Consider the following 22,477-nt stretch of genomic DNA (forward strand, 5'->3'; position numbering starts at 1 on the left):
ACTTTAGCTCAAGAGAAGATGTTATCAGCGCTGGTCACACAGCTTCCTTGGGACTATTTACAGGCTAAAGAAACCCAGAGAAAATTGAACTAGAAAGACAGTAACCTATGCCCCTACCTTCTAGTTTTGAGATTACATATTAATAATAACGCTAACACCACCGCTCACTGACAGGCCGCAAGTCCCAAATGCAAAGCGACCAGACTGCAAGTTGCCTTTCCCTTTCCCTGCAGGTCCTTTCGTAACTAGTTCCGAGCAGGAAAACTTCCCCGTGCACTTTTCTCCAGGAACGAATCGCACTCACCTTCTCGGCAAAGTCGCATCGCTTCTCGGTTTCTTCCGTATTCCTTGAAACTTTCTTCTAATGCTGTTCCTAAAACCAAAAAGCCACAAGGTCTCAGGGCGTGCCCATCTCGGGGCGCAGGGCGGGCTCCCCGCTGCTGACCCGTACCCACTGCCCCCCCGGGAACACGCCGGGACACCAGGGCCGGGCGGCGGCAGCCAAGGCAGGAGCCCGGGACCTGCCGGGCCGGCCCCGGCGCCGCTGTCAGCCCCGGGGCATGTGCCTCACCTGCGGCTCCCCCATCCCGGCCCCGGCAGAATCGAGGGCAGGAGGTGCCGGCCTCCGGGGACTGCCTCCGAGCTGCCCGCACCGTGTCCCGGATTACAGGAACTGGGGCAGGCGCTGCCCGCTCCGCTCCCCAGCCCCCGGCCGCGGGCCGCCGCCGAGCCGCGTACCGGACATCGGACTCGGCCGCAGCGCCGGAGGGGGCGGGGAGATCGGACCCAACCGCCACCCAGGGCCCGGGACCCGCGGCGCCCTGCGGCCAGGCACCCTGCCGCGCCGTACCGGCGCCCCGCGGCCGCTCCAGCGGCAGGGGCCGCGCCCGGGGCACCTCCAGCCCCGCCGGGAGCGGGGGCCGGGCCGGCTGGCGGAGCGGGGGGGAAGGGGGGGGGCCGGGTCGGCCGCTCACCGTCGTTCCCGTGAAGTTTAGCAGCATCGACCCAGTGGCTCCAGGGCTGCCCCAGCATCGCCTCGGGGCTGGGCAGGGACCTGCGCTCCCCGACGGCCGCCATTGCCGCTGCGGTGGCGGCGGGGCCGGCGCCGCTCCCGCCTCCTCCGCCTCCGCCTCCTTGGCCGTGGCGGGGCCGCCGCTGCCGCTGCCTGGCCGCCGCCGCGCTGCGCTGCTCCCTCCTGACGTCACCCGCGGCCCGCGCCGACATTCTTTCCGCTGCTATAATGTAACGAGAAAAAGTCATCGGGCGCTTAAGGTGGCGCCGCGTTTTTAAGGCAGCGCCGCGGCGCTGTCAGCCCGCTCGCTCTCCTCCCCGCGGGGAACCTGCGACCCTGGGGCGGCGTCCACTCACCTCTGCGGCGGCCCGGGGGGCAGCAGCCGGGTGCCCATTATTGTACGGGGAGCGCTCCCTTCCTCTTCACCGTGTAGGTGAGGCGCGTTTGTGTGTTTGCGCTAACAAAGCAGCGGAAGGGAGGGCGGAGGGGTGGCGGGGCGGGGAGGAGAGTAGGGCTACGCCGCCCGCCAGGCGCTCCCCGGCTCCATGGGCCGCCTTTCTCTCTCCGCACCGCGGCCCGCGACCCTACAAAAACAACGGCCGCATCACAACCCCGCCTGGCACCCGCTGCCCCGGGAAGGGGGGCCGGGCCACCGACGCGCGCGGCGGGGCGGAGCTGAGCTTGCGCGCCCCGCCCCTGTTCTCCTCACCGGTCTACCTTAAACCCGGCGCCTCCTTAAACGCAGCGGCGAGCAGGAAACTCGCTCCGGGCGGGCGGCGTCCTTCCCCCCCAGCCCCAACTCCCCCCCCCCCTCCGGCACGGGGACGCCGGGGGGGGCGGGGGGGGGGGGGCTGGACGACGACGCCCGCCCGGAGCGAGTTTCCTGCTCGCTGCTGCCCTCGTTACACTGGTAACCTGTCTCCCGGGGGGGGGTGTGGGGGTGGCGCCTGGCACTGTTATTCCCCACTTCTTTTTAAACAACAGCTTTTTTGCTTTTTTTCTTTCTTTTTTTTTTTTCTTTTAATTCCCTAAACTTTGGGATGACGCTGAGCGGTGTTAAAAGCCAGGATTCAAGGATGCTTTCGTGCCTGCAAACTCCTAGTAACAAACATTAAGCTTTGCAAAATCGAGTTACTTCATTAAAAAATTCCGGGTTTAGAAGCCATTTATTACAGGGGTTTCTCTCCAATTCAATCTAAAACGCCCAAGTGCCAATGCAAGATAAACTCTCGGGCCATGATCTGCAAAGATTTCTGGCCACGCTTGATGCCACTGTCAGTAACTATATCCTGGGTGAACAGCTAAAAAAATATATACATCTGGCCTGCTGCTTCCTCTATAGGTGTTGAGCCCATGCGTAAGCTCGAGAGCAGGGGACTCTGCCATCAGTGGAACTGCTCACAGATCCCATACATGTGTTTGCAAAACTAGACAGCAGAAATCAAAACTGCAAATACATTTGTTTGGGATATGGTCCCAGTCCTGCAGGGGTGCATACGCATGTAGGCTCAGCTAGGGCTTCGGTATTTTTCATTTGAAGTGTGGAACTACACAAGACATAGGTGTTTCTTTCCAAATTTATGCATATAAAAGATGTATAAATACAGGCTCATCAGACAACTGTCATATGGGATGGGATAGGTTGTAATTATAAGAATAGTTTCAGTGTTCCACCCAACTGATAATTTATGTCACACTCAGAATGTACCTTGTAAAACTGTGGATCTAATACAGAAGAGCTAGTGAGATTTTTCTCTCCTCTTGATCACTGCAAGTCTAACTTAACTCCTTAATAAAAGGCAAACACTGTGAGATTTCGGTAAAGAGAGTGACAATGACTCCTACTGCAGACATCTGTAGCAGGATTAATTAACAAAGGCTATCAGCTTCTTGAGCTGCGCCCTGATCTTTCAGGCAGTTCTTTCAGACTTGCTCTTAACTGTACTGTAGCTTCCCAAAACAGTGAAATAACTCTTCATCTTAGTCTGAGCATGAGTAAAGGTCTTTATGGAACCAGAGTCTAAAGATGAATGATGAATAGAGGGCATTATAGCTGATTAATTATCAAATAGTACACTTTATAATACAGAAAACTACATACAATTAAAGCTAAGAACATCAGTGGAAGAAAAATGGCAGGTGCTAAACGATTTCTGAACAGAAGCTGAGCTTTTTTTGTAGAGTAGAAGCCAGACAGGGGAAAAAAAATAAACCTATGACTGATTTCTTTCAAGCTTGGTTCTTCAAGTGCTCCTCAGTGTCTAACATAACATCCATAGCTGAATTCAGACTCCAGCCATAGGGTAAGGCAAGTTACAGACAAAACTATATTCTCTGTCAAATATTCCAGTTTCTATCACAAACTTAATTCATACAGCTCTCCTCTGTTCTGGAGAAAGCTGTCAGAAAGCTGCCTTGGCTGCACTTTGAAAAAGAATCCTTGATATGTCTGAGTGCCCATCAAATTCATAAAGGCTTTTTCTATTACTTATTTTACATAGATCATAAACCAAATACAGTGATGGGTGACCAAACAGAGCCATAGAACACCATCATCTACCTTTTAATAGCGACAGATTTTACTAGAGCGTACCAATTTAATGTTCACACATCACATGATTCTTTTCTTTAAACATTACTGATATAGGTATGTCAAATTACACTAAAGTAAAATGGCTTAATTTGGCAAAACGACATTGATTAGCTAACTACTTTAACAATCCAATATATTATCATTTTTTCAGTTTCTAAGATTGACACTCATCAAGTTACTCAAAGCACCTTTTGCCTTAAAAGTGCCAGCCAAACAGGTAAAGCACACATCATGGTTATTCATACAAATTTATTATCCCCTTTCTTGCTATTTCAAACTGGTTGTTGCATTTTTTCCCCTTCCTCTTTCACAGCTTTTCTTCCCCTCGCCCCCCCCCCATATTCCTACTCAAGATCGAATTCTGCAGCCTGGGCCTCAGGCTGTCCTTTAGTAAACCTTCTCCCGCTGGTAAAGCATTTTCCCACCTCGCCGTGAATACATCAGTATTCCAGTAGAGGGAGGAAAGCAGCAGCAGAAAGATCGGTTCATCAGTTCAATGCACAAGACTGATTAGTCTGAGAGCAGGAATAGGGGCAGATGAAAAACTATTTTTACAAGGACTGGAAGTGCAGAGAATTTTCTTTTCCCACAAACTCACCAGGCTGAATATGTGTTTGGGGTTTTTTAAGCACACAAGTCCAATTATCTTAAATTGTTTCCATGGTGCTATACATGAATGCATTGATGATTTTAAGGAAAACCCTGAAAAATCCATCATGTTTGAAGGAGATCAGAATTGAGAATATGTGTAAAAAGCTGTAGACTTTGAGCAGAGGCAACTGTTAGAAATCTGAGACATCCAGGTTAGGAGTATGCTCCTCCGATTCCCCTGGCAATCAGCAGAGAGCCAGGGATGCTTCCGGGATCAGTGTGGTCCCTCCTGGTTCAGAGCACCTTTTGAAGAAGCCATTCTCTTCCCACTGACTGCCAAAGTAGTCAAGGATGACCATGCACATAAATTAGGCGCCTAGAATTAAGTGGGATGAATCGGGTCAGGAGCGGGCAGAACACTCAAGTGTGGAAAGTACTGCCAATGCTCCTTTAACAGAAGAAAAAGGTGCCCAGAAACACTACCAGTTCAAAGGTCTGAGGAAACAAAATAGCCCAAGAAATAGTATTGGGACTCAGAGAGTCTGAATAATCATAGACTGCTCATACATGTGAATGAAACAGGTAGTCAGGGAACAGAGAGAAAAAACAAGGGAGGAGTTAAGCTCAGATAGAAAGTGGAGAAGGGAAGGAAAAATGTGAGGCAGGAAAACAGCAGAAAACAGTGGGTAACATATGAAAAACAGCCAATAACGGGGTGAAGAAAGCATAAACAAACAAAAAATACAACACAGCCTGCAAAAGCAAAGAAAGAAAGGAGTCAAGAAGAAACAACACATACAAAAAAGGAAAACTCACCGTTTTAAAGTCACTAAATAGATTTAGCAACATATTAAACATGGTTGGCGATACTGTGATCAAATGTGTGCCTACAAACAGCATGCAACTGCTTAAAGAGGATGGTTATTTTGTGGCATGACACTGCAGGCATTTTTTCACTTGTACCAGCAAGTTTCATTCTTTTGCCAGGTGGTCCGGGAAAGCCGATCAAACAGGGAACACCTACTTCAGCTGTTCAGTTAAGAATCTGTAAGACAGCCTCTGTATAGGACCCGAGATATGATAACTCTTAACTGGAATGAAAAAGGAAGGATGAATCTGCAGCCAAGCTCTTTCAAGAACAGAAGTACAATGATATGATTCACCGATGATTTTCCACAATGGAAGTGAAAGGATGCAAGAACTGAAGTGTGAAAGGAGAGAGGGGGAGAACCTATGAGGGTGTCTGTCACTTTATCAGTACTCAGAAGAAAAAAAAAATAGTGAATTCACCAAAAAGTCTGTCAAAGAAAAGACTTAATGGGCATTATTGTATTAAAAGAAATCAAATAGTTAATTCTATCTTAAAAGGTATGAAAGTACCAAGAACAGCTTAAAAACTAAAAACAAATATTATTAGTGAAGACTCGGTAGATGAGATTCAGGATGAAATGACAACTCAAGTAGCTGATAAGCTGAAGTGAAGTCCTGACCCTCCCGTTAGCTCCTGCTGACAGCAGTGGAACTGGGAGTACATTTTGTGCATTTTAAAACATCTCCCATACGACAAGTGTAAGAATATAGTTGGGTAAGTAGGGAAGCAAGAGAGAAAAAGTTCATATAAAACAGGACATCCACATGATGAAAGAACTATCCAGCCATAACAAAACAGACCATTTCATTTTAAGCCCCACTACAGAAAAATAATAATGTATTAAGAAAAACACATTATCTGTAGTTCACTCTCACCTCCAGTGAAATCAAGCCACTTCTCCCTTTGCAACTATACACAGGACTGTGATCATGCAGAATAATGATCGTGACCAGCACACAATAAAAAATTATACAACAAACCATGGCAGTCTATTATCCTTTTTCCCACAGATCCTGGGAACAGGTTGATGTGTGTAATTTTATTTATGAGCAACGCTTCAAAGGGAGAGATGAAGATGCTCAGAAGTACTGGAATACAGCTACTTTAAACACTGGAATATGAAATTACTGTGGAGACCTACTATAAACCACCTGTACCAAGGGAAAGAACAATATTGTTACGAGTAGAAGACTAACTTAAAAGTATCCTTTTCTGAGGAGAAAGAGGCTAATAAATGTAGGTAAATCTGCAAAGAATTCTGCATTCAGATGAGAATGCAATAGGTACCCCATCCATTTATCCAAACATCACAATGACTATTACTGAAGATAATATAACATTTTTACACCCAAATTATAAGCCAATTGCCATGTGTTAATAAAACACACAGTATCTAGCAAAACACCGCAAAACACTGCAACCACTTCCTTCTTTGCTTAACTATAAAATGTGTCTTAAATGCAAATCAAAATTTTGTTAGAATTGATGACAAAGCGATCTAAATCTGAATAAGGAGCATAAGGAACACAGTAACACAGATCTTTGCCTTGCTTAGATGTCACTAAATATGCCAATTCTTGAAGAGAGTTTTACAAAGAAAATGCTGAATAGTGACACAAAGTTTTCAAGGGCTAAAGATAAGTAGGTAAAACTACACAAAATCCATGCAGTTAATTATTTGGAAATCAAACTGATGTTTATTAATTTTACCTAAGGTATTGAAATCACCCCTAGAATTTGGAAAATGATTAAACAGTTTCAGCAACCTAAGCAAGCAGATGAATCATTTTAATCAGAGGAATCAGAAATGGGCATGACCTTTTAAATTCTTATTTATACACAGAGAATACAATATTAGAATTTAGAATAATTAAAATACACAGCTATTCAGGTCAATTGCAACAAAACATTAGTGCTGAATTTCTGTTTATTGAAATCAAAGTACTTAATGGGAACAGTTTGCTATCAACACTCTTCTGATGGAATCGAACTACCACGTGAGGTTTCATAACCCTGCCTGGTTTCTTGCCAGCTTGTCTCCACGGCTCCTTGGCAATTCACTGAGGCAGGACTCAAGAGTTACTTGAGACCACAATGATTCCTACCTATGATGTGAAGCTGCCTGAGTCCTCATACTCTCAGAAGTTTGACGTGCTGATTAACATCAGATCAAGGATCCTGAGAACTCTGGCATAAGGAAATTTAAATTTATACCATTCTTCTCACATGTGATAGCTGCTTGCTGATGCTACCTGCACTGACCACATGCTTAGCAAGTTAGCAACAAAATATCATGTAAATTGGACATGGACAGGTCTATGGGACTTGACAGGATGCATGCAAGCATGCTAAGAGCATTAGTTTGAAAGGTTACAAATGCACACCATGAGATTTCTGGCAAACTGGCTAAACTGCTGCGCTCAAAGGGTGGTAAAGGTTCAAAACCAAACTGGTGATCAGTCACAAATAGAGTTCCTTGGGAGCCAATACTGGGCTCAGTCCTATTCAGTATCCCTAGAAATGATCTGGATAATGGGATTAAATGCATCCTCTCCGAGTCTGCAGATGACACAAAACTTGGAAGACTGGTAGATACACCTGAAGGAAGAGTCGCTATGTACAGAGACTGACAGTCTGGAGGACTGGGCCAGTTCAAGAGACCCATTAAAAAACTGGACAGGGTTCAGCAGACCACCAACAGAATTATTAAAAGGCTGGAAACCTTACTGAAGAAATAAGAAGGAACTGGGTTTGTTTGGCCTAAAGAAAGGAAGGCTCAGGTGGGATGTAATCACAGTTTTCCAATAAGTAAAACATAATTATAGAGAAGATGGAGGTACTCCCTTCACAAGAAACACAGTGCCAAGGCAAGAGGCAACAGGCATAAGTTGCTTCAGAAGTTCTGTCTGGATACAAGAAAAGAATATTCACTGTACAAACAATTAAATATTGGAACAGCTTGTCCAGAGAAGTGATAGACTTGCCCTTGCTGGAAATATTTAACACTTGGCTTGACCAGGCCTTGAATAACCTGCTTTCAACAGAAGGTTGGACCAGATGACATCCAGAGGATTCTTACAATCTAGACCTTCCTATGATTATATGAAAATCTGATAGATGTTGTGGCCCTATTTAGTGATGAGGAGCAAGGACACAGACGAGAACAATGCCAGTTTTTGCAGCTCCAGGCACTCTGGTTCACTAACATAGCCACCTCTCAGGCTGCTGGAAAAATCTAAGGAAGCATTTTGTTATAGAAACTTCAGATATTACAGCTTCAAATGTTACATATTGCAGGAGCCACACCACAACAAACATTTGTCACTCTTCTTGAGCCCAGGTTAACTCTGCCACTTAAGTAAGTTCTGCAGACCAGCTCCATGCTAATTGTGATGGCCCTTTCTGCTGCAATCTGTTTGTAAATCCATTAAAAGATCATTTGCACAGCAAACACTAGCAAGGCTATGACAGACTGCATTCTTCAAGTCTGTGCATAAGAAAAATGTAAACTTAGAGTGAAGTCTTTCATGATGCCAAGCAGAAATATACAAAATAGTAAAATGCATGTGATGATAGAGTAGAGACAAATGTGAGAGAAACAGAGAAAGAAACAGCATCTGTTTCAATGAATTAGCAGTACCTGATAATCTGCACTAGCAGATGTTTAGCCAAAATTTCAATTTATCATCATAATTTTCTCTTTTTGCTAACGTTCTGCCAGGAACACTAGTCATGGAGAATAACCCCACTGTGTTAGGCAACTGTACAGTCCTTGCCCTAGTTTACAATTCTACTTTCTGAACTTGTAAGATAACAAAACTGATGCAGTGATAGGCTACAGTACATACCAGAGCCTAACAGCCTTCCAGATGCCTTAAAGTATCATGGAAACGTGGAAATAGAAAAAAATAATTATTCAGAAAAAGGATTTTACTTCTTCTAAAATATAATGAATAAATTAAAAATATTGCCTGTCTGCCACATCTTACTTGTCCAAATCACTTCATCTATGTGATTGAGAGACACAATCCAGCTTACTCTAAGTTTGACTATTCCATGCATTGAACTCCCTTTAGGTTGATTTTAAAGTTGCTTTATTTCCTACTGAAACATATATTAAACACCTGCATTTAAGAAAAAAAACAAACCCAGCTCTCCCCACTGCATCTGGTAACACTTCAGACTGGCCTTGTAGCCCTGCTAATATCCTGTTCTCCATACTTCTCACATGTAAAGTACGTGAATATTATGCTTAAAGAAAATATTTGGGTAAGCATGTCACAGTACCTTGAAAGTATGGTGAATCGCTGGGTTGATTTATCAATTGATCTTCATCTGTTCAGATTTTGGAAGCTTTGTCTAACTTGTACCTGATTAATTCTGAAAGAAAACAAAAAGAGTATAGCAGTAAGACATTTGAAACCTTATCTCCATTTCATAACTATAGAGGTATCTATTTAAAAACTAAGATGAAGCATTTTATCAATTTTACAAATACAGTTTCTGCAACGGATTTAAAATTGAAAGGTAAGCTGGGAGCTGTTATGCACTTATGTACAGAGCAGCTCTTTAAATGGCAGCCTGACATTACCAGAAAGGTATGCATTGGATGAAATCTCAATCTTCAGCCCAGTTACTGCACTTACATTGACTATTACTGACCAGATTTCCAAGCAGACAGTTGTGTCTGTATCACAAGCTGGTAACACGACAGCGCTGGATTTTCTACACAGGATTTTTCTAGAATATAGCACGACTCCAACAACAGGGGCTCTCATACGCAGTCATTGACATTTTTACCACCATGTCATAGAACGCAGATAGCTAAAAATGATCCCTCACGTAATAGTCGTTAGGGACTATTACTGTATTGCTAATGAAGAATTTAACAAACATCAGAGAGATGTACAGATTGAGGCCTTTCCCACAAAAGGAACTTTTATCATCTCAAGCTCAGGTTTTTAAAATCCTTTCATTCAATGCTTATAAACTTACTGTTCATATAAACCAAATTAAAGCCTAGCTTGCTTTGGTTTAGCATAAATCAATGCCTAATTGGTTAAAGGTAAACCAAAGCCCTGTTAAAACTTTAAAAAATTTTCAACATCCTTCTGCACAGGTTATATTAAAGATCAAATAATTGCTTTTTATAAATGCATTGAAATTAAAACTGGTGGGGTTTTTGGATCTACTTAAAAGTCATGTACATAGATATAAATAAGCCAATCTAGCATTGGGACCAGATGACACTTCAGAGAAAACTATTTTTTTACCCTCCAAGGATTAAAGTCCAGACAAGAGGAATGCAGTCCAAGAGGGCACCCAAGTCATCCCTCAAGACTGCAGGGCTCTGCCCCAGTGGAAGGTGCAGAACGAAGCTTTTCCTGACTTCTGCTGCTCCTCTGGGAAGCTGTCAGCAAACTGAGTTCATGTCTTTAGTCTTCCGCACAGAAGATAACCTCCTTTTTTTTCTTTTCTTTTAAACTGCAGCTTAGCAGCTGACACTATCTTGGCTGACATCACCTACAGATATATTTACTATTTCTAAGCTTTAATCTACTCAGTGACATACCTGATCCTAAGAAGCACATCCAAAATTAATTATATTCTAGTTACTCCATAAAATACAAACTTTTCTTGTCTTCAGTGGGCAGTACTTGAGAGCAAGTCCAGTATTATTTTCTCTCTCCTCTGCAGTCATTGTTCTGCTTTACAGTTAATAAAACTGATCATTAACAAATTTCTGCACTAGTAGACATCTCAGAAAACATTGTATTTCCTTGTTACACATACAAATCTCATTGAATACTACAGTATAAAACCTTCTCTTCAACTCCTGCTGCTGCTCACCAGGAAAGGCAATGCAGTGTGTGTCAAAAATTCTTTTTCTCCTTCATTCATTTGGGACAGGAGACTCTGAATTCATATGGACCATCCCCTTCACAGAACATTCAATGTTTAGCCTCAAAGTCCCAATCCCTTCAAGCATATGACCTCCCTGCTGTAGAAGAAACTCCGTCCTTCACATCTATCCCAGTTTCTTTAGGGGATATGAGAGCCCTGCATGCAAAATGCTTTCTTTTATCCTCATGTAAATATTATTTGTTACACAAAAGGCAAGTTACATTGTTTCATACAAAAATGAAAACAAAAACTACCCATAAAACAGAAGACTTCTCCAAAGACTTAAAAATCTAGAAAAAGGGCAATAAGCGGTAAGTACAAGAAAATGGACCAAATGAAGGTGAACAAAGGATCAGCAAAAATTTTACTCATATAGAAGAGAGAACAGAGCATACTATGTCACCACCTGTGAATTTTGCTGTAGGGATTACATCTGGAGTTGAGTTTGAAGGAAGTGAAGAAAGTAAGTTTCAAAAGAGTAAAATGACAGCTTAACAACCCTTTAAAGAGAACTCTTTCTCTGGATAATGGGTGGCAAAGAACAGGAATGATTCTTGCTGAGAATTTACAGCAGGTCAATTACAACCAGAACTGTCATGCAAGGAAGAGATGGGATGATTGAGAGTAAGCCGGGAGGAGCTCTCTCTCCAGAAGGCAAGCACTTTGGCACCCTCGAAAAGGCAGAGCTAGTTCAAAGATGGAAAGATGACAAAAATAGCCAAAACAGCAATCCAAGAAAATTGAAAAAGGCCTGCATTTTCAAACCAGCGAAGCACACTTAGCTTTATGTCATTCTTGATGCCTGACTGTCAAAGAAACAGTTGCAAATGCTATGTAATACTTTGAGAAGTTACTCATACACAAGACAGGAAACCACAGCCTGGCAGAGCAAAAGCTATATCCGAGTCAAAATTGTTTCTACATAGACGTACCTAATAAAGGCATAGTTACAATGACTAATGTGTATTATCTTTAAGGGGAAGCATATTCACATGAAAATTGTAATTGCAAATCAACGTATTAAAAATGTACATGTATGTGATAAATAATCCCTAACTTTTAAAACTGATTAGTATCAAAACTAATGTCTGAGCTATCCAAACTCATTTAACTCCTTTTCTTTTCAGCTGTCAGAAGAACACGCCAAAGAACATGCCTAAATCTTGGAACATTCTTTCTCCTTTATTAGCTACTAAATACCCAGATTTAAGACAAAATACAATGTCTACATTTATATAAACAAAGATTTGGACATGCCAGGTATAATCACCCCGATACTGGGCTTCACTTAGACATCTTATAGTTATGGGGATAACCTAATGAGGTCTTATTCTGCTCCTTGGAGAAATGGTTGCAGGAGGTGTGTGTTGAAAGAACACAAGCTGGCCAGCCAAAGGCTGGGTGCTGCTGTAATGGCTAGGTAGTAGCTCAAGAGTAAATCAGAGCCCTTCTCAGGTTAATCTCATTTGTGTTGGAGACTGACTCGGGACCCCCTAGCTAGAGGATCTCAGGGGGTCAAAGATGGTATAAGAACTGTATGCTCTAGAATTAGATAACTGGCCCTCCTGTTCCCTTCAGGAGACACAATTCTTTGCATCTTCGCAGATTAAAAAGTAAGTACAAGCTACAAGCTTCACATAGAGATTAGATAGCAAACTTCTGTAAATACCAACTACAAAACTGCAGCATCTCAAGATTTCATATAGTTCCTAAGCATACCAACATAAAATATTTCTCAGCATTACCTAAATATTTACTATTACTCGTGCAAACACAACTGCAACAGACTATTGGGTGCAAAATATAACAATGATACAAGTTAGCCTGAAATTATTTCAAACATGCATAGGTATCTTCATAGATAATGAGAAGGGTCAAACATAAATAACTAATATGTTAGTTACTACATAACTAATCTCTTAGTCAATGTAGAAGCAAAACCACCTTTCAGATAATCCCAAATAAACTGATAAAAACTGCAAAGTAAATACACACAGCAAAGTGCACTTGAGGGGTCTTAACTTTGACTAGTCATTTTCCCTCATCTAATGGCAACAGGAAAAGATTTGCATTCATCGTTTTGCTCAACAAACCATGTAATCGCTAATGTTAGTTTTCCAACAATGTCTTTTAACTTTGAAGTCTTCTTTAGCAATAAGATTAACAAAGTCATAAGAAGCCTTTGCATATTGCATTTCAACTGCTTAAGTACAACCACACAAAGCATAGAACAGAAACGTTAAAAAAAATTACTTTCAGAAATAATGACGGGTATTCTATAAGTGAGTATCTTGTCTTATATTTCAAAACACCTGCAACTTGCAGTGTGATTTATACCACCATTTGAAAGTCCAATCCTTAAACCACGTTAACTTACTGCAGCAAACTATGATAAATAAGGACAGTTGAAATTATATTTACACATTTCTCTAAAAATGGTATTTATATACATCTGTAGAGAAGAAAAGGTATGTTCTGCATTTTATGCCAAGGAATATTTCATACCAATTACAACTTGTATTACATCAGAAACACAAACAATAAAAGACTGGTAGCAAGCAATAAGCCATTGGACATCAGGTTTTTCTGTTTTTTTAAATAAATAAAATCCTGATTGGCTTATTTAAAAGGGTGCATGAAGTAAAACAGTAATGCTAAAAAGAATATACAAATGTATAATATAAACATACTCTTCAAGACAGAAAGGCACAGCTAATCAAAACAATGCAGAGTACATGATTAACATGATTTACAAAATTTATTACTGAGCTTCTCTGTTAAAAGGTAATATTATTCAAACTACACCATCACAGTTATTGCAGATTAGATTTCAAATTAGCTCCTCATGTATATCATTATTGTGAGTGGTTGCATTTTATCCGTTTAATTTTAAATTACTGCAGGCAGATGAAAGTCATCTTAAAATCTGACTCATAATTTAGGTACCATACCACTAACCTTAACAGAGATGCTGGTTCCTACACAGGTACAACACTATTCTCAATGTAAACAAAGGACACTGGCATGCACCCCAGGCTAAGGATGTCAGCATTTTTCAAACACCTTTCTGACTGTTCCATTTTATGGTGATGCAATATGACCTACATTTTCAACGGCCAAAGAGAGACAGAGAGATAGAAAGGGAGGAGATAGAGAAAAGAAAGACAGACAGACCTTTGCTGCCCTTATCCTCCATTAACTACAGCTTTAACTGTCCCTCATGGGGATGGTAATCAGCAAGAATAAAAGCAGAATAACCTTATCATAAATTCTGAATGAGAAGCTGAAAGATAGGCTGGCATAAGAAATAGCAAATTTTTTTTCTAAAACCCTGTGAACAAGTACACAGTAATATCCTCAACAGGGAAGAACAGTAGAATCAATAATTTTATAATCAGTTGCCAGTACAAAGCTGTCTGTAATACAGATGCTTATTTTACCACCTTGTATTTCCCATCATGTTCCTAACGCTCCGTTTCTATGTATTCCCTTTAGATCTCAAAACGAAATACAAAATAATTCACATTGTTATCACCATTTTTACAGCCAGAGAAATTGAGGAAGGAGGAGTGATTTGCCCACCGTTACCTACCAGGCTCAAGGCAGGGCTGGGAACAGAAAGCATCACTCTTCATTATCTCTGTACCGTGCAATCTATTAGGGCCTGTGGTACCTGTCATCCTAATATATAATCTTGACATAATACCAGAATTATCTCTACCTTGTCTTTCTTGCACATGAACTTCACACAGAAAACTGTCCCTCACAAACGACAGTCCACATTTCTCAAGCTGGCTCTGGAAATGTACTTGACTATGAATTGTAAAACTTGGCATAAAATGTCAATGGTATTTTTCATTATAAATATGTAAAAATAAAGATCTAATTAAAGCTTTGGTTACTTCTTTCATTCTTCTGCAACTAAAGCAGCCACCCTTCCAAAAACTGTTATTTTTCCACACTTAAACTAGTACATTAAAAATTAAAAGCTTGTTGCTAGGATTGTATTAAGCAAAAATCAAGATCTGATTTTCAGTTACTATTTCCTAGTGCAAAAGATGTCCTGCAGAACATTTGCAAAGGGCTTACAGGATCACAGTCCCTTTACTAATGCTGGTAGTTATTACAATACGCAGTGTAACAGTAAATCATCTTCTTATTATTGAAACTGAAGGCCAAAACTTGATCTTAAGTATACCTCTGCAAATCCAGAATGGCTCCAGTGCTTTCCAAAGAGTTTCTTGGGACTTGCACATACATAAACAAGACTGTAATTTGGCACTGTGTTTGAAACCAGAGATCAATAAAATATATAGATTAATTCCTGGGTTTGAACTGTATTTATTATAACAATAGCTTTCTTATCAAGCAGTACTCATCTTAAGAAGTGCAATCATTGCTACACAGTAAGTGCTCAGAAACTGCTGTTCATTTGCTTGAGTGCTGCTGCCTTTTCTAACGGAAATATTACATCAAACTGTGCAGTAGTGACCAGTTAGGAAGGCAAACAGCACCTATATAAAGAAAGGGAGAGAAAAAGCTTAAAAGCCCATCCTACTTGATAGAGAAGGAACAGAGTGGAGAGTCAAAAGACACACTGCTAACAGATATGAAGGAATGACCTGTAAAATCATGGGAAGTAGTTGGGAAATTAAAAGAGAGGATGGACACTGCAAAGGAAGGATTGGCGGGGGGGGGGGGCGGGGGGCGACACGGGGGTGGAGGAAGACACACGGTCTTAAGCAAAAAGAGAACTATTTCTCCAACAATACATGCCCATGAGACTGTGAGGAAATCCTCATTCAATTAAACGAGATTACAATCACACATTCCTCCACTCCTATTATCGCTGGTTGCACCTTGGTCAATCTATTTTACTCTTTGACACTGAATCTAGAGGGAAACTGGTACTTCTTCCACTATAAACAAATTTATTTCTGTTAATCTAGGACAAGAGTCTTGCTGATATAAAAACCCTCTTCACTACTGTCAGCATTACTAAACTTTCTTTTGTGAATGTTTCGCTGCAACATTTTCTCAGTTTCTCTTATTTTTTGCCTTTTTTTCCCCTTTCTTCATAATATCTCTGTTGCAGTTCAGAAGGGAGAGAGGCTGAGGTGACACTTTTATTGCTGTCCAACACCATAAAAATTCCAGCTAGAGAAGCCAACTAGAAGTGCAGAGACTTGCAGAGTCCAAGCCAAACAACCCAGAACGACTTTTTCCTTTGCCTACCAGTGACTGCCACCTAGAGTCAGAGCACGCTGCCTCACATGAAACACAGGACTGGGAACAAGGAGAAAAACGTTGGAGCAATGAGAGAAATGTTAATCCCATTCAAAAAAACCAAGAACTCACACTCCAGAAAGTTACAACTAGCTTAAAAAATGAAATTATTTCGGTTTCTCTTCTTAGCACGGCTTCTGACTAATGAGCATTTGACCGATGCCTCTCTGCTTTTCTCCAAAACCTGCAATTGCATTTTGTAACAAATGGTTCAGTTGTACATGTGGAGAAAATATATATAAAATATCACTATACCGCTTTTCAAGTAAATCCTGTGTTTCATATTGTTTTGTAAGAAATATGCTAGGCTATGCTAAGAAATTGAATACAAAATTTCGTCATTAGCTGAAGATGGTCACCTTTCAAAAATTACCTGTGTAAAAATGCTGACAAAGCTTTAACATTCATGACATTAGTGATACTAATGAGATGAAAGACGTTTTTCTTGTGGCATGAAACTTAATTTAAAAACCTTAACATTTTCATTTTAAGAAACACATTCATACTGACTCAAACATACTAGTGGCTTAAATGTCTACGAAAGCCCACCCAAGCCAACACCACTTCTTACACACTGTAAATTTGACACATCTTTATATACTACATTAATTCACAGCTCTTTATTATACTATGTAAAAATCAAATCTTTCTCTTACTACTACTTATGCAGCTATTAACAGGGTACTCAATACCAAGCATTAATCAACCACCAGATACTCCTTAACTGAATAAAAGGATTTTTTTTTTTTGTTATTATTTACCCGGAGAATATAATAATTTGCATTTTAACATATTCCCAGTAGCAGTTACCTTCTCTGCAAACCATACACAGATATGAAACCACAGCTGTGTAAATTTAGCTTTTGAAATAGCTTTAGCTATTGAAATAATTTATTAGCTGTGGCTAATAATGTCTTGTGAAGAAATCAGTTCTCCAGTTTCCTTACTCTTCTGCTCACGGTCAAGATGACTGGTAATGAAGCATTAACAAAACACAAGATTTCTTCTCACGTTTATCATTGCAACAGACACACAACCTCCAGGTCAGACAGTACACGTCCTTTTACTGCTTGTCCCACTAAGAAATTAATTTTTTCTAAGGGGATAACGTTCACAGATAAAATGAAATCAAGTGGGATTACAAAACTTGCTGTTGAACATGGCTACCTGCATATGAACCAAATGTCAAGTTGTAGTCTATTGAAATCAGCAGTTTCTGCCTCATGCATGCATGCAGCCAGCTGGAGCAATTGCTCTTTCTGATCCATACTTGGGCCACACTTTCCCACAAGGCACTCCATGAATCCTCTTAAGTCTTTCCAAGTAGATTAACAATTCTGTAACTGGCCTGGATGCAACATCACAGCAAATAAGAGTATTTAAACAGGAGGATGACAGGTACTCGCTATAGCATTGTCCTGGGGGATAATAACATGCAAGAAACACACCACCAAAAATCAAACCCATTGAAAAACATAAGCTTTTGTTGACAACTACCATAGCCTTTCTTACAGATTTAACAAATTCCAGTTAAAATAGAACTGCTAAACAGGTTAGAGACACGGGAAATAGGTTTCAGCATGTATCACTTATGTACTCTGATCTTATTAAAATCTGTGCAATGTGTAATTAGAGATCTGTTAACCAAAGTAGAGATGGAAGGAACCTCCGAAGGCCAGAGAGTCCATCACTTGTCCCCAGGGCATGATAACTGAACTATCTGGTGGGAACAATACAGGTAATCCAACCTGTTCTTAAAAGACCTTGGGCAATGGAAGCACCGTTGTCCCCACAGGTGATTATTCTAACCTTTCAATACTTCCACTAGAGAACTGTGTTTGTCCATGCTGAATCTTCATTGCTGCCATTTGATCTGTTTTTTTCCCCTACTTGCCATGAGCCTCCCCCACCGCCCAGAAGCAGCTTTGCAAGCTCTCCAATAGACCTGCCTCCTCACTCTCTCAGTCCCTTCTTACCAAGCTAAGGAATTGCATTGTTTTGGTACTTGGTTATACATCACGGTTTTCAGATCTTTCAGCAATTGCACTGACATCTACACACTTCCTCTTTCCTAATTTCATTCAATACAGACGCTGTTGTCCTGCATGCGTGCTGTTAATACTTCATTTCAAAACTAAAGCAGACCAAGCAGTCTGATTTTCACAAACTTGGGATCCTTAGTAATGTACAGATTTTTTTTGTCTAAGAAAGTTTAGGAAGTTCAGCATGGCCACAGTAGGCACTCCTTCACTACACAGTGTTTTGTAATTACAAATAAACCAAAAAAAAGTATACGAGATATTGCTATCTCGTTAAAAATTCAAGCCATGTTCCTGAGATAATAAAATGTCACTATTATGGTGTGAGTACAAATAGAAAAAATAGGTTGGCCCCAATGCCCTGCAGTAAAACTCTGCACTTTCCTGTTCATATCAGAGATGGTGCACAAAGAGCTGCTCAAGAGCTAGGAACAGAAAAATACTCACCAAATGGCAAGAAAAATAAAGAGTCAAAAATTAATCTGAAAGTATCAAAGTAAATCTTTGCAAAATATGACCACATAAAAGTGAGTTTTTTCTTTTATATATCCTGCAATATATATTCACGTGCATAAACTCTCAACAGTTACACTTTCTATTTTTGAAGTATTTGTATTTCTAAAGCAAATTTTACTCTTAAACTCTGATAAGAACAGACAACGGTATCACAGTCTCAACATTCCTCTTGATGAAGACACTTGCCTGGGAAGATTTTTGACTTGATGTCTATTGATTTTTGGCAAAAGAGATCACAGAACTTCCAGTGACTCTTTCCTCCTTTCTTACTAAAAGGTATAATGGAGCCTAGCGAAGCCTAGGCCCTGCTGACAATTGGATTAGCAGAAATTATTCTTCTTTAACTACAGTGACACATAGTTAAGATAAGATTTTTCCATTTCAAAATTCACATTTTGATGTGAATTACTGTAATACATCTCTCAACCACAACAAACAGTCCTGTACCCTACTCATACCTACTAGAAGCTGTCTTGTGCTAGAGCTACCCATTTCTTTTTTTCCCCAAGCAATAGCAGTATTGCAGCTGCTGAAAAGACACCACCTGCACAGAAGCTAACAGAGAACAACGGCTTAAAGACAACTATACTTGCCGAATAAGTTTAAGAGGCCTCTTCAGGGGAGCAACACATTCCCTTAGCACCCACCTCCACAGAAGAGCAACAAGAAGAATCACCACCAGAAAAAAGACACAGAATAGCAATTATACTTGCTGCTACTAGCAGAAAGAAAAGAAAATGTAGGTTGCAAAATGGCTGTCTTAGAGTCGTAACTCTGTGCCAAATTTAGTAAGCCAGTCCTAGAAAGGCACGATGGGGAACAGACTCTATAAAGAGGCAATTACAAATAAATGTTCAATAAGAATAACCTAGTAATTAGGAAACTTGTTACCTGCATTATCGTCATATTACCAGTCTACACCAACATTTGACAGGGCTAGTAAAGTTCAAAATCCTTTCAAGAGCTTGCACGACCAGGACAGACTTCATTAACATAAACATTTGAAAATAGCAGCTCTTGAGCTATTTCCTTCCATTTGTTTGATGACAAACTACAGTTACAGTCAGTTGCTCCTGTTTGTGCAAGTCTTTCACATAACATAACATAACAGGAAAGAAAAGCTCTACCAGAAAACCTGACTGTAAATATCCTCCTATTCCAATCTGGACAACGTGGTTGCAGCTCAAGTGCAATTTAGGTACTTTTTAAAATAAATTTCAAATTCATGACTTAAAAAAAAAAAACAAACCATGTGATTTATGTTAATATACATGCACACAATTTTACTTCAGAATATCTTATTGTTCAACACCATCCTAACTTTACACACATATATATACACACACACCCCACAAACCACAAGCAGGTCTCAAAAAATGAAAAAAAAAAAACCAAACTGTAACTGCCAAAGCAAGGCTGGAATGAAACTGAAGTGAAAATATTTACAATGAACCACAAAATCACAGGTGCATGCTTGCAGTAATCATTAGCATGGCTTTGTTTTACTCCCCTCTCTTACAAGTCAATCTTCATTAATTTAAGTTATAAAATCCAATTTATCTGCCTTGCCTCTTTGATTAGTTCAATTCTCTCCATGTATAATCAACATTTAGATTTTTATTAAAACAAAGACAAAAGGCAGAGGACCAAAAAGAACTCCTTGTCGTTTTCAAACATTCTGCACTAAGGTTTTGCAAAAGAAGAAACAACAAGCAAACCCAAATGCTTGTTTATACCAAGCCTCTACTAAAACATTATTATAAGAAAAGTTACCTTGGGAGTTTTGTAAATACTATTAAAAGAAGTAACATTTTGGGCTTATTGTTTTGAGCACACATATAAGCACTTTCGTATCTCAACTGAAAATCTACATGTATATATAAATACATATGCATATACACACACTTCATAGATAATGTATTTAGTGTAGAATTTCTCTTTTTCCCAATGTTTGACATTAATTTTCCTATTTAACTTTTGCAACTCACCAAAAGAGTTTATGAAGCAAATTATTTTATTCCACAATTTGATTTTTTTTCTATTTGCCTATGCTTTTCAAGTCCAAATTCTATCCCTGCTTGCAAATAAAATTTGGAAATCACCAGGAAGGCACTCATACATCTTTGAACATAATCTGATCTGCAATGCAAAAATTATCTTCCATGTTCTTCTCTTGCACTTCTGAAACTACTAGTTTGCTTTTATGGATTATTTCCTTAGTCCTCAGTCATCTAATATCTTCTGTGTTGGGCTACACCACCGTGTTCTGTCTATTTTTCTGACATCAACACTACCTCATACTAGTCAACAGCCTAGTGATTAGAAAACTCACTCTGATGGAAAGAATTATGGGCATTAATCCCCTCAGGAAGGAGGATAGCTGGGTTGAAGTCTCCCACACATGTGGTGAACAGTGTAGCGGATAACAGCTCTGCTAATGACGAAAAGGGAACCAGAACCATTGCCACCTCCTGGGTTTTGAAAGCAAAGATTGACCTTTGCTCCCTTTTTGAAAGAAAAGGCTTATGATCCTAATTTCAAGAGAGCATGAATCCAAAATGCTCCCTAGGGAAAGGTGCTTAGCCCTGGATATAGGCAGGATTTAAGCATTCCTACTTTGGCTACTGTGTAGAAAATGTGCAGATTCATCATCTCCTTCAAGGTGCTCTGGCTGGTATAATTTTAATGAAACACCAGCAAATACTAAAGCATTTGGCCCCCTCCACTTCATGGAAACGTGACCCAGCTGGACTCTGTTAGATCAGCCTTCCCTTTGGTACATCCAGCTTGAGAACAGCAAGGAAGTGCCGTAGCCTGGATCTGCCTTGCCTGGATCTGAGAGTCTCTGCTGGAAGAGACCAGGTTTCTTCTCATTAACCATGGTTTGAAGTATATATTCAAACCGTCTGCTCTGACAGCAACTGAAAATACATTTGGCCCACTCAAGAAAATGAGAAGGGCATGCCTTCTTCCTAAGGAGGCCACAACTTCTCTTTGGGGTCTTACCCTGCTTCCAATCACTATCAGTAGGATAACGATGGTCAGAAAAACAAGTCAGTGTTTTCATTCCACATTTGACATACTAAAACCTAAAACTGAGCACGTGTTACCAAAACATACGACCGTGCCTCCTATTATTTCTGTTTCACTGCTCAGGCTTGTGCCTCACTTAGAAATCAGAGGGTGAGAACATGCTTCAGTGTATCATGTTTTATGGGAACTGTAAATTGTAGCTGTGCCTAAATACTACCCAGAGTTACTCTATTAAAAGAAAATATACCATAAAATAATCCAAAGCAGCATAGAAACCCAATTTAAAATGAGAAACAAGTTTATCGGTATAGACCTGATACTCTTTTTCTTCATCTTCTGAGACAGAAGCATTTCTTTCAGTATGTCTCTATGATACGCTCAAGCTCAAAGCCTTGTAAAATTTCCAGGTCTTCTTTTCCAGACCTGGACTTCCTTACAAAAAAAAAATAATAAAACAAAACAAAACTAACCAACCAACTTTTATTAAACTTTGAAAAGCTGACTCAGAAGCTGCGCAATAGCTCTGATTCAGCTTTCTTAGCCAAGTCAAAGCATCTGGCCACGTGATTCAGAAAACACGGCTCTGAAGTCGGGCAAGAGCTGCTTTCCAAAGGAGGAAATGCCTGTTTTCC

The 22,477-nt window shown here is 40.5% G+C and overlaps 1 protein-coding gene across 3 annotated transcripts in view; it reads right to left on the reverse strand.

The window, feature by feature from the left end:
- ATXN7 (ataxin 7) overlaps positions 1–22,477 on the reverse strand; it is an 89,649-nt gene that overhangs the window by 61,650 nt on the left and 5,522 nt on the right. Inside the window, exons 2-4 of one of the 3 annotated variants that reach the window (XM_055806963.1) lie at positions 9,355–9,447; positions 975–1,235; positions 305–373 (exon numbers count right to left, since the gene is read on the reverse strand). In XM_055806963.1, coding sequence (XP_055662938.1) covers positions 305–373; positions 975–1,224 — 319 coding nt within the window. In that variant the 5' untranslated portion in view covers positions 1,225–1,235; positions 9,355–9,447. Of the gene's footprint in view, positions 1–304; positions 374–974; positions 1,236–1,368; positions 1,703–9,354; positions 9,448–22,477 lie in introns of those variants that run through there. The other 2 variants (XM_055806964.1, XM_055806962.1) reach the window with 2 other exon arrangements.

The sequence above is a fragment of the Falco peregrinus genome, chromosome 5 (genome assembly GCF_023634155.1).
Source record: "Falco peregrinus isolate bFalPer1 chromosome 5, bFalPer1.pri, whole genome shotgun sequence".
In the NCBI taxonomy this organism is placed as follows: domain Eukaryota; kingdom Metazoa; phylum Chordata; class Aves; order Falconiformes; family Falconidae; genus Falco; species Falco peregrinus.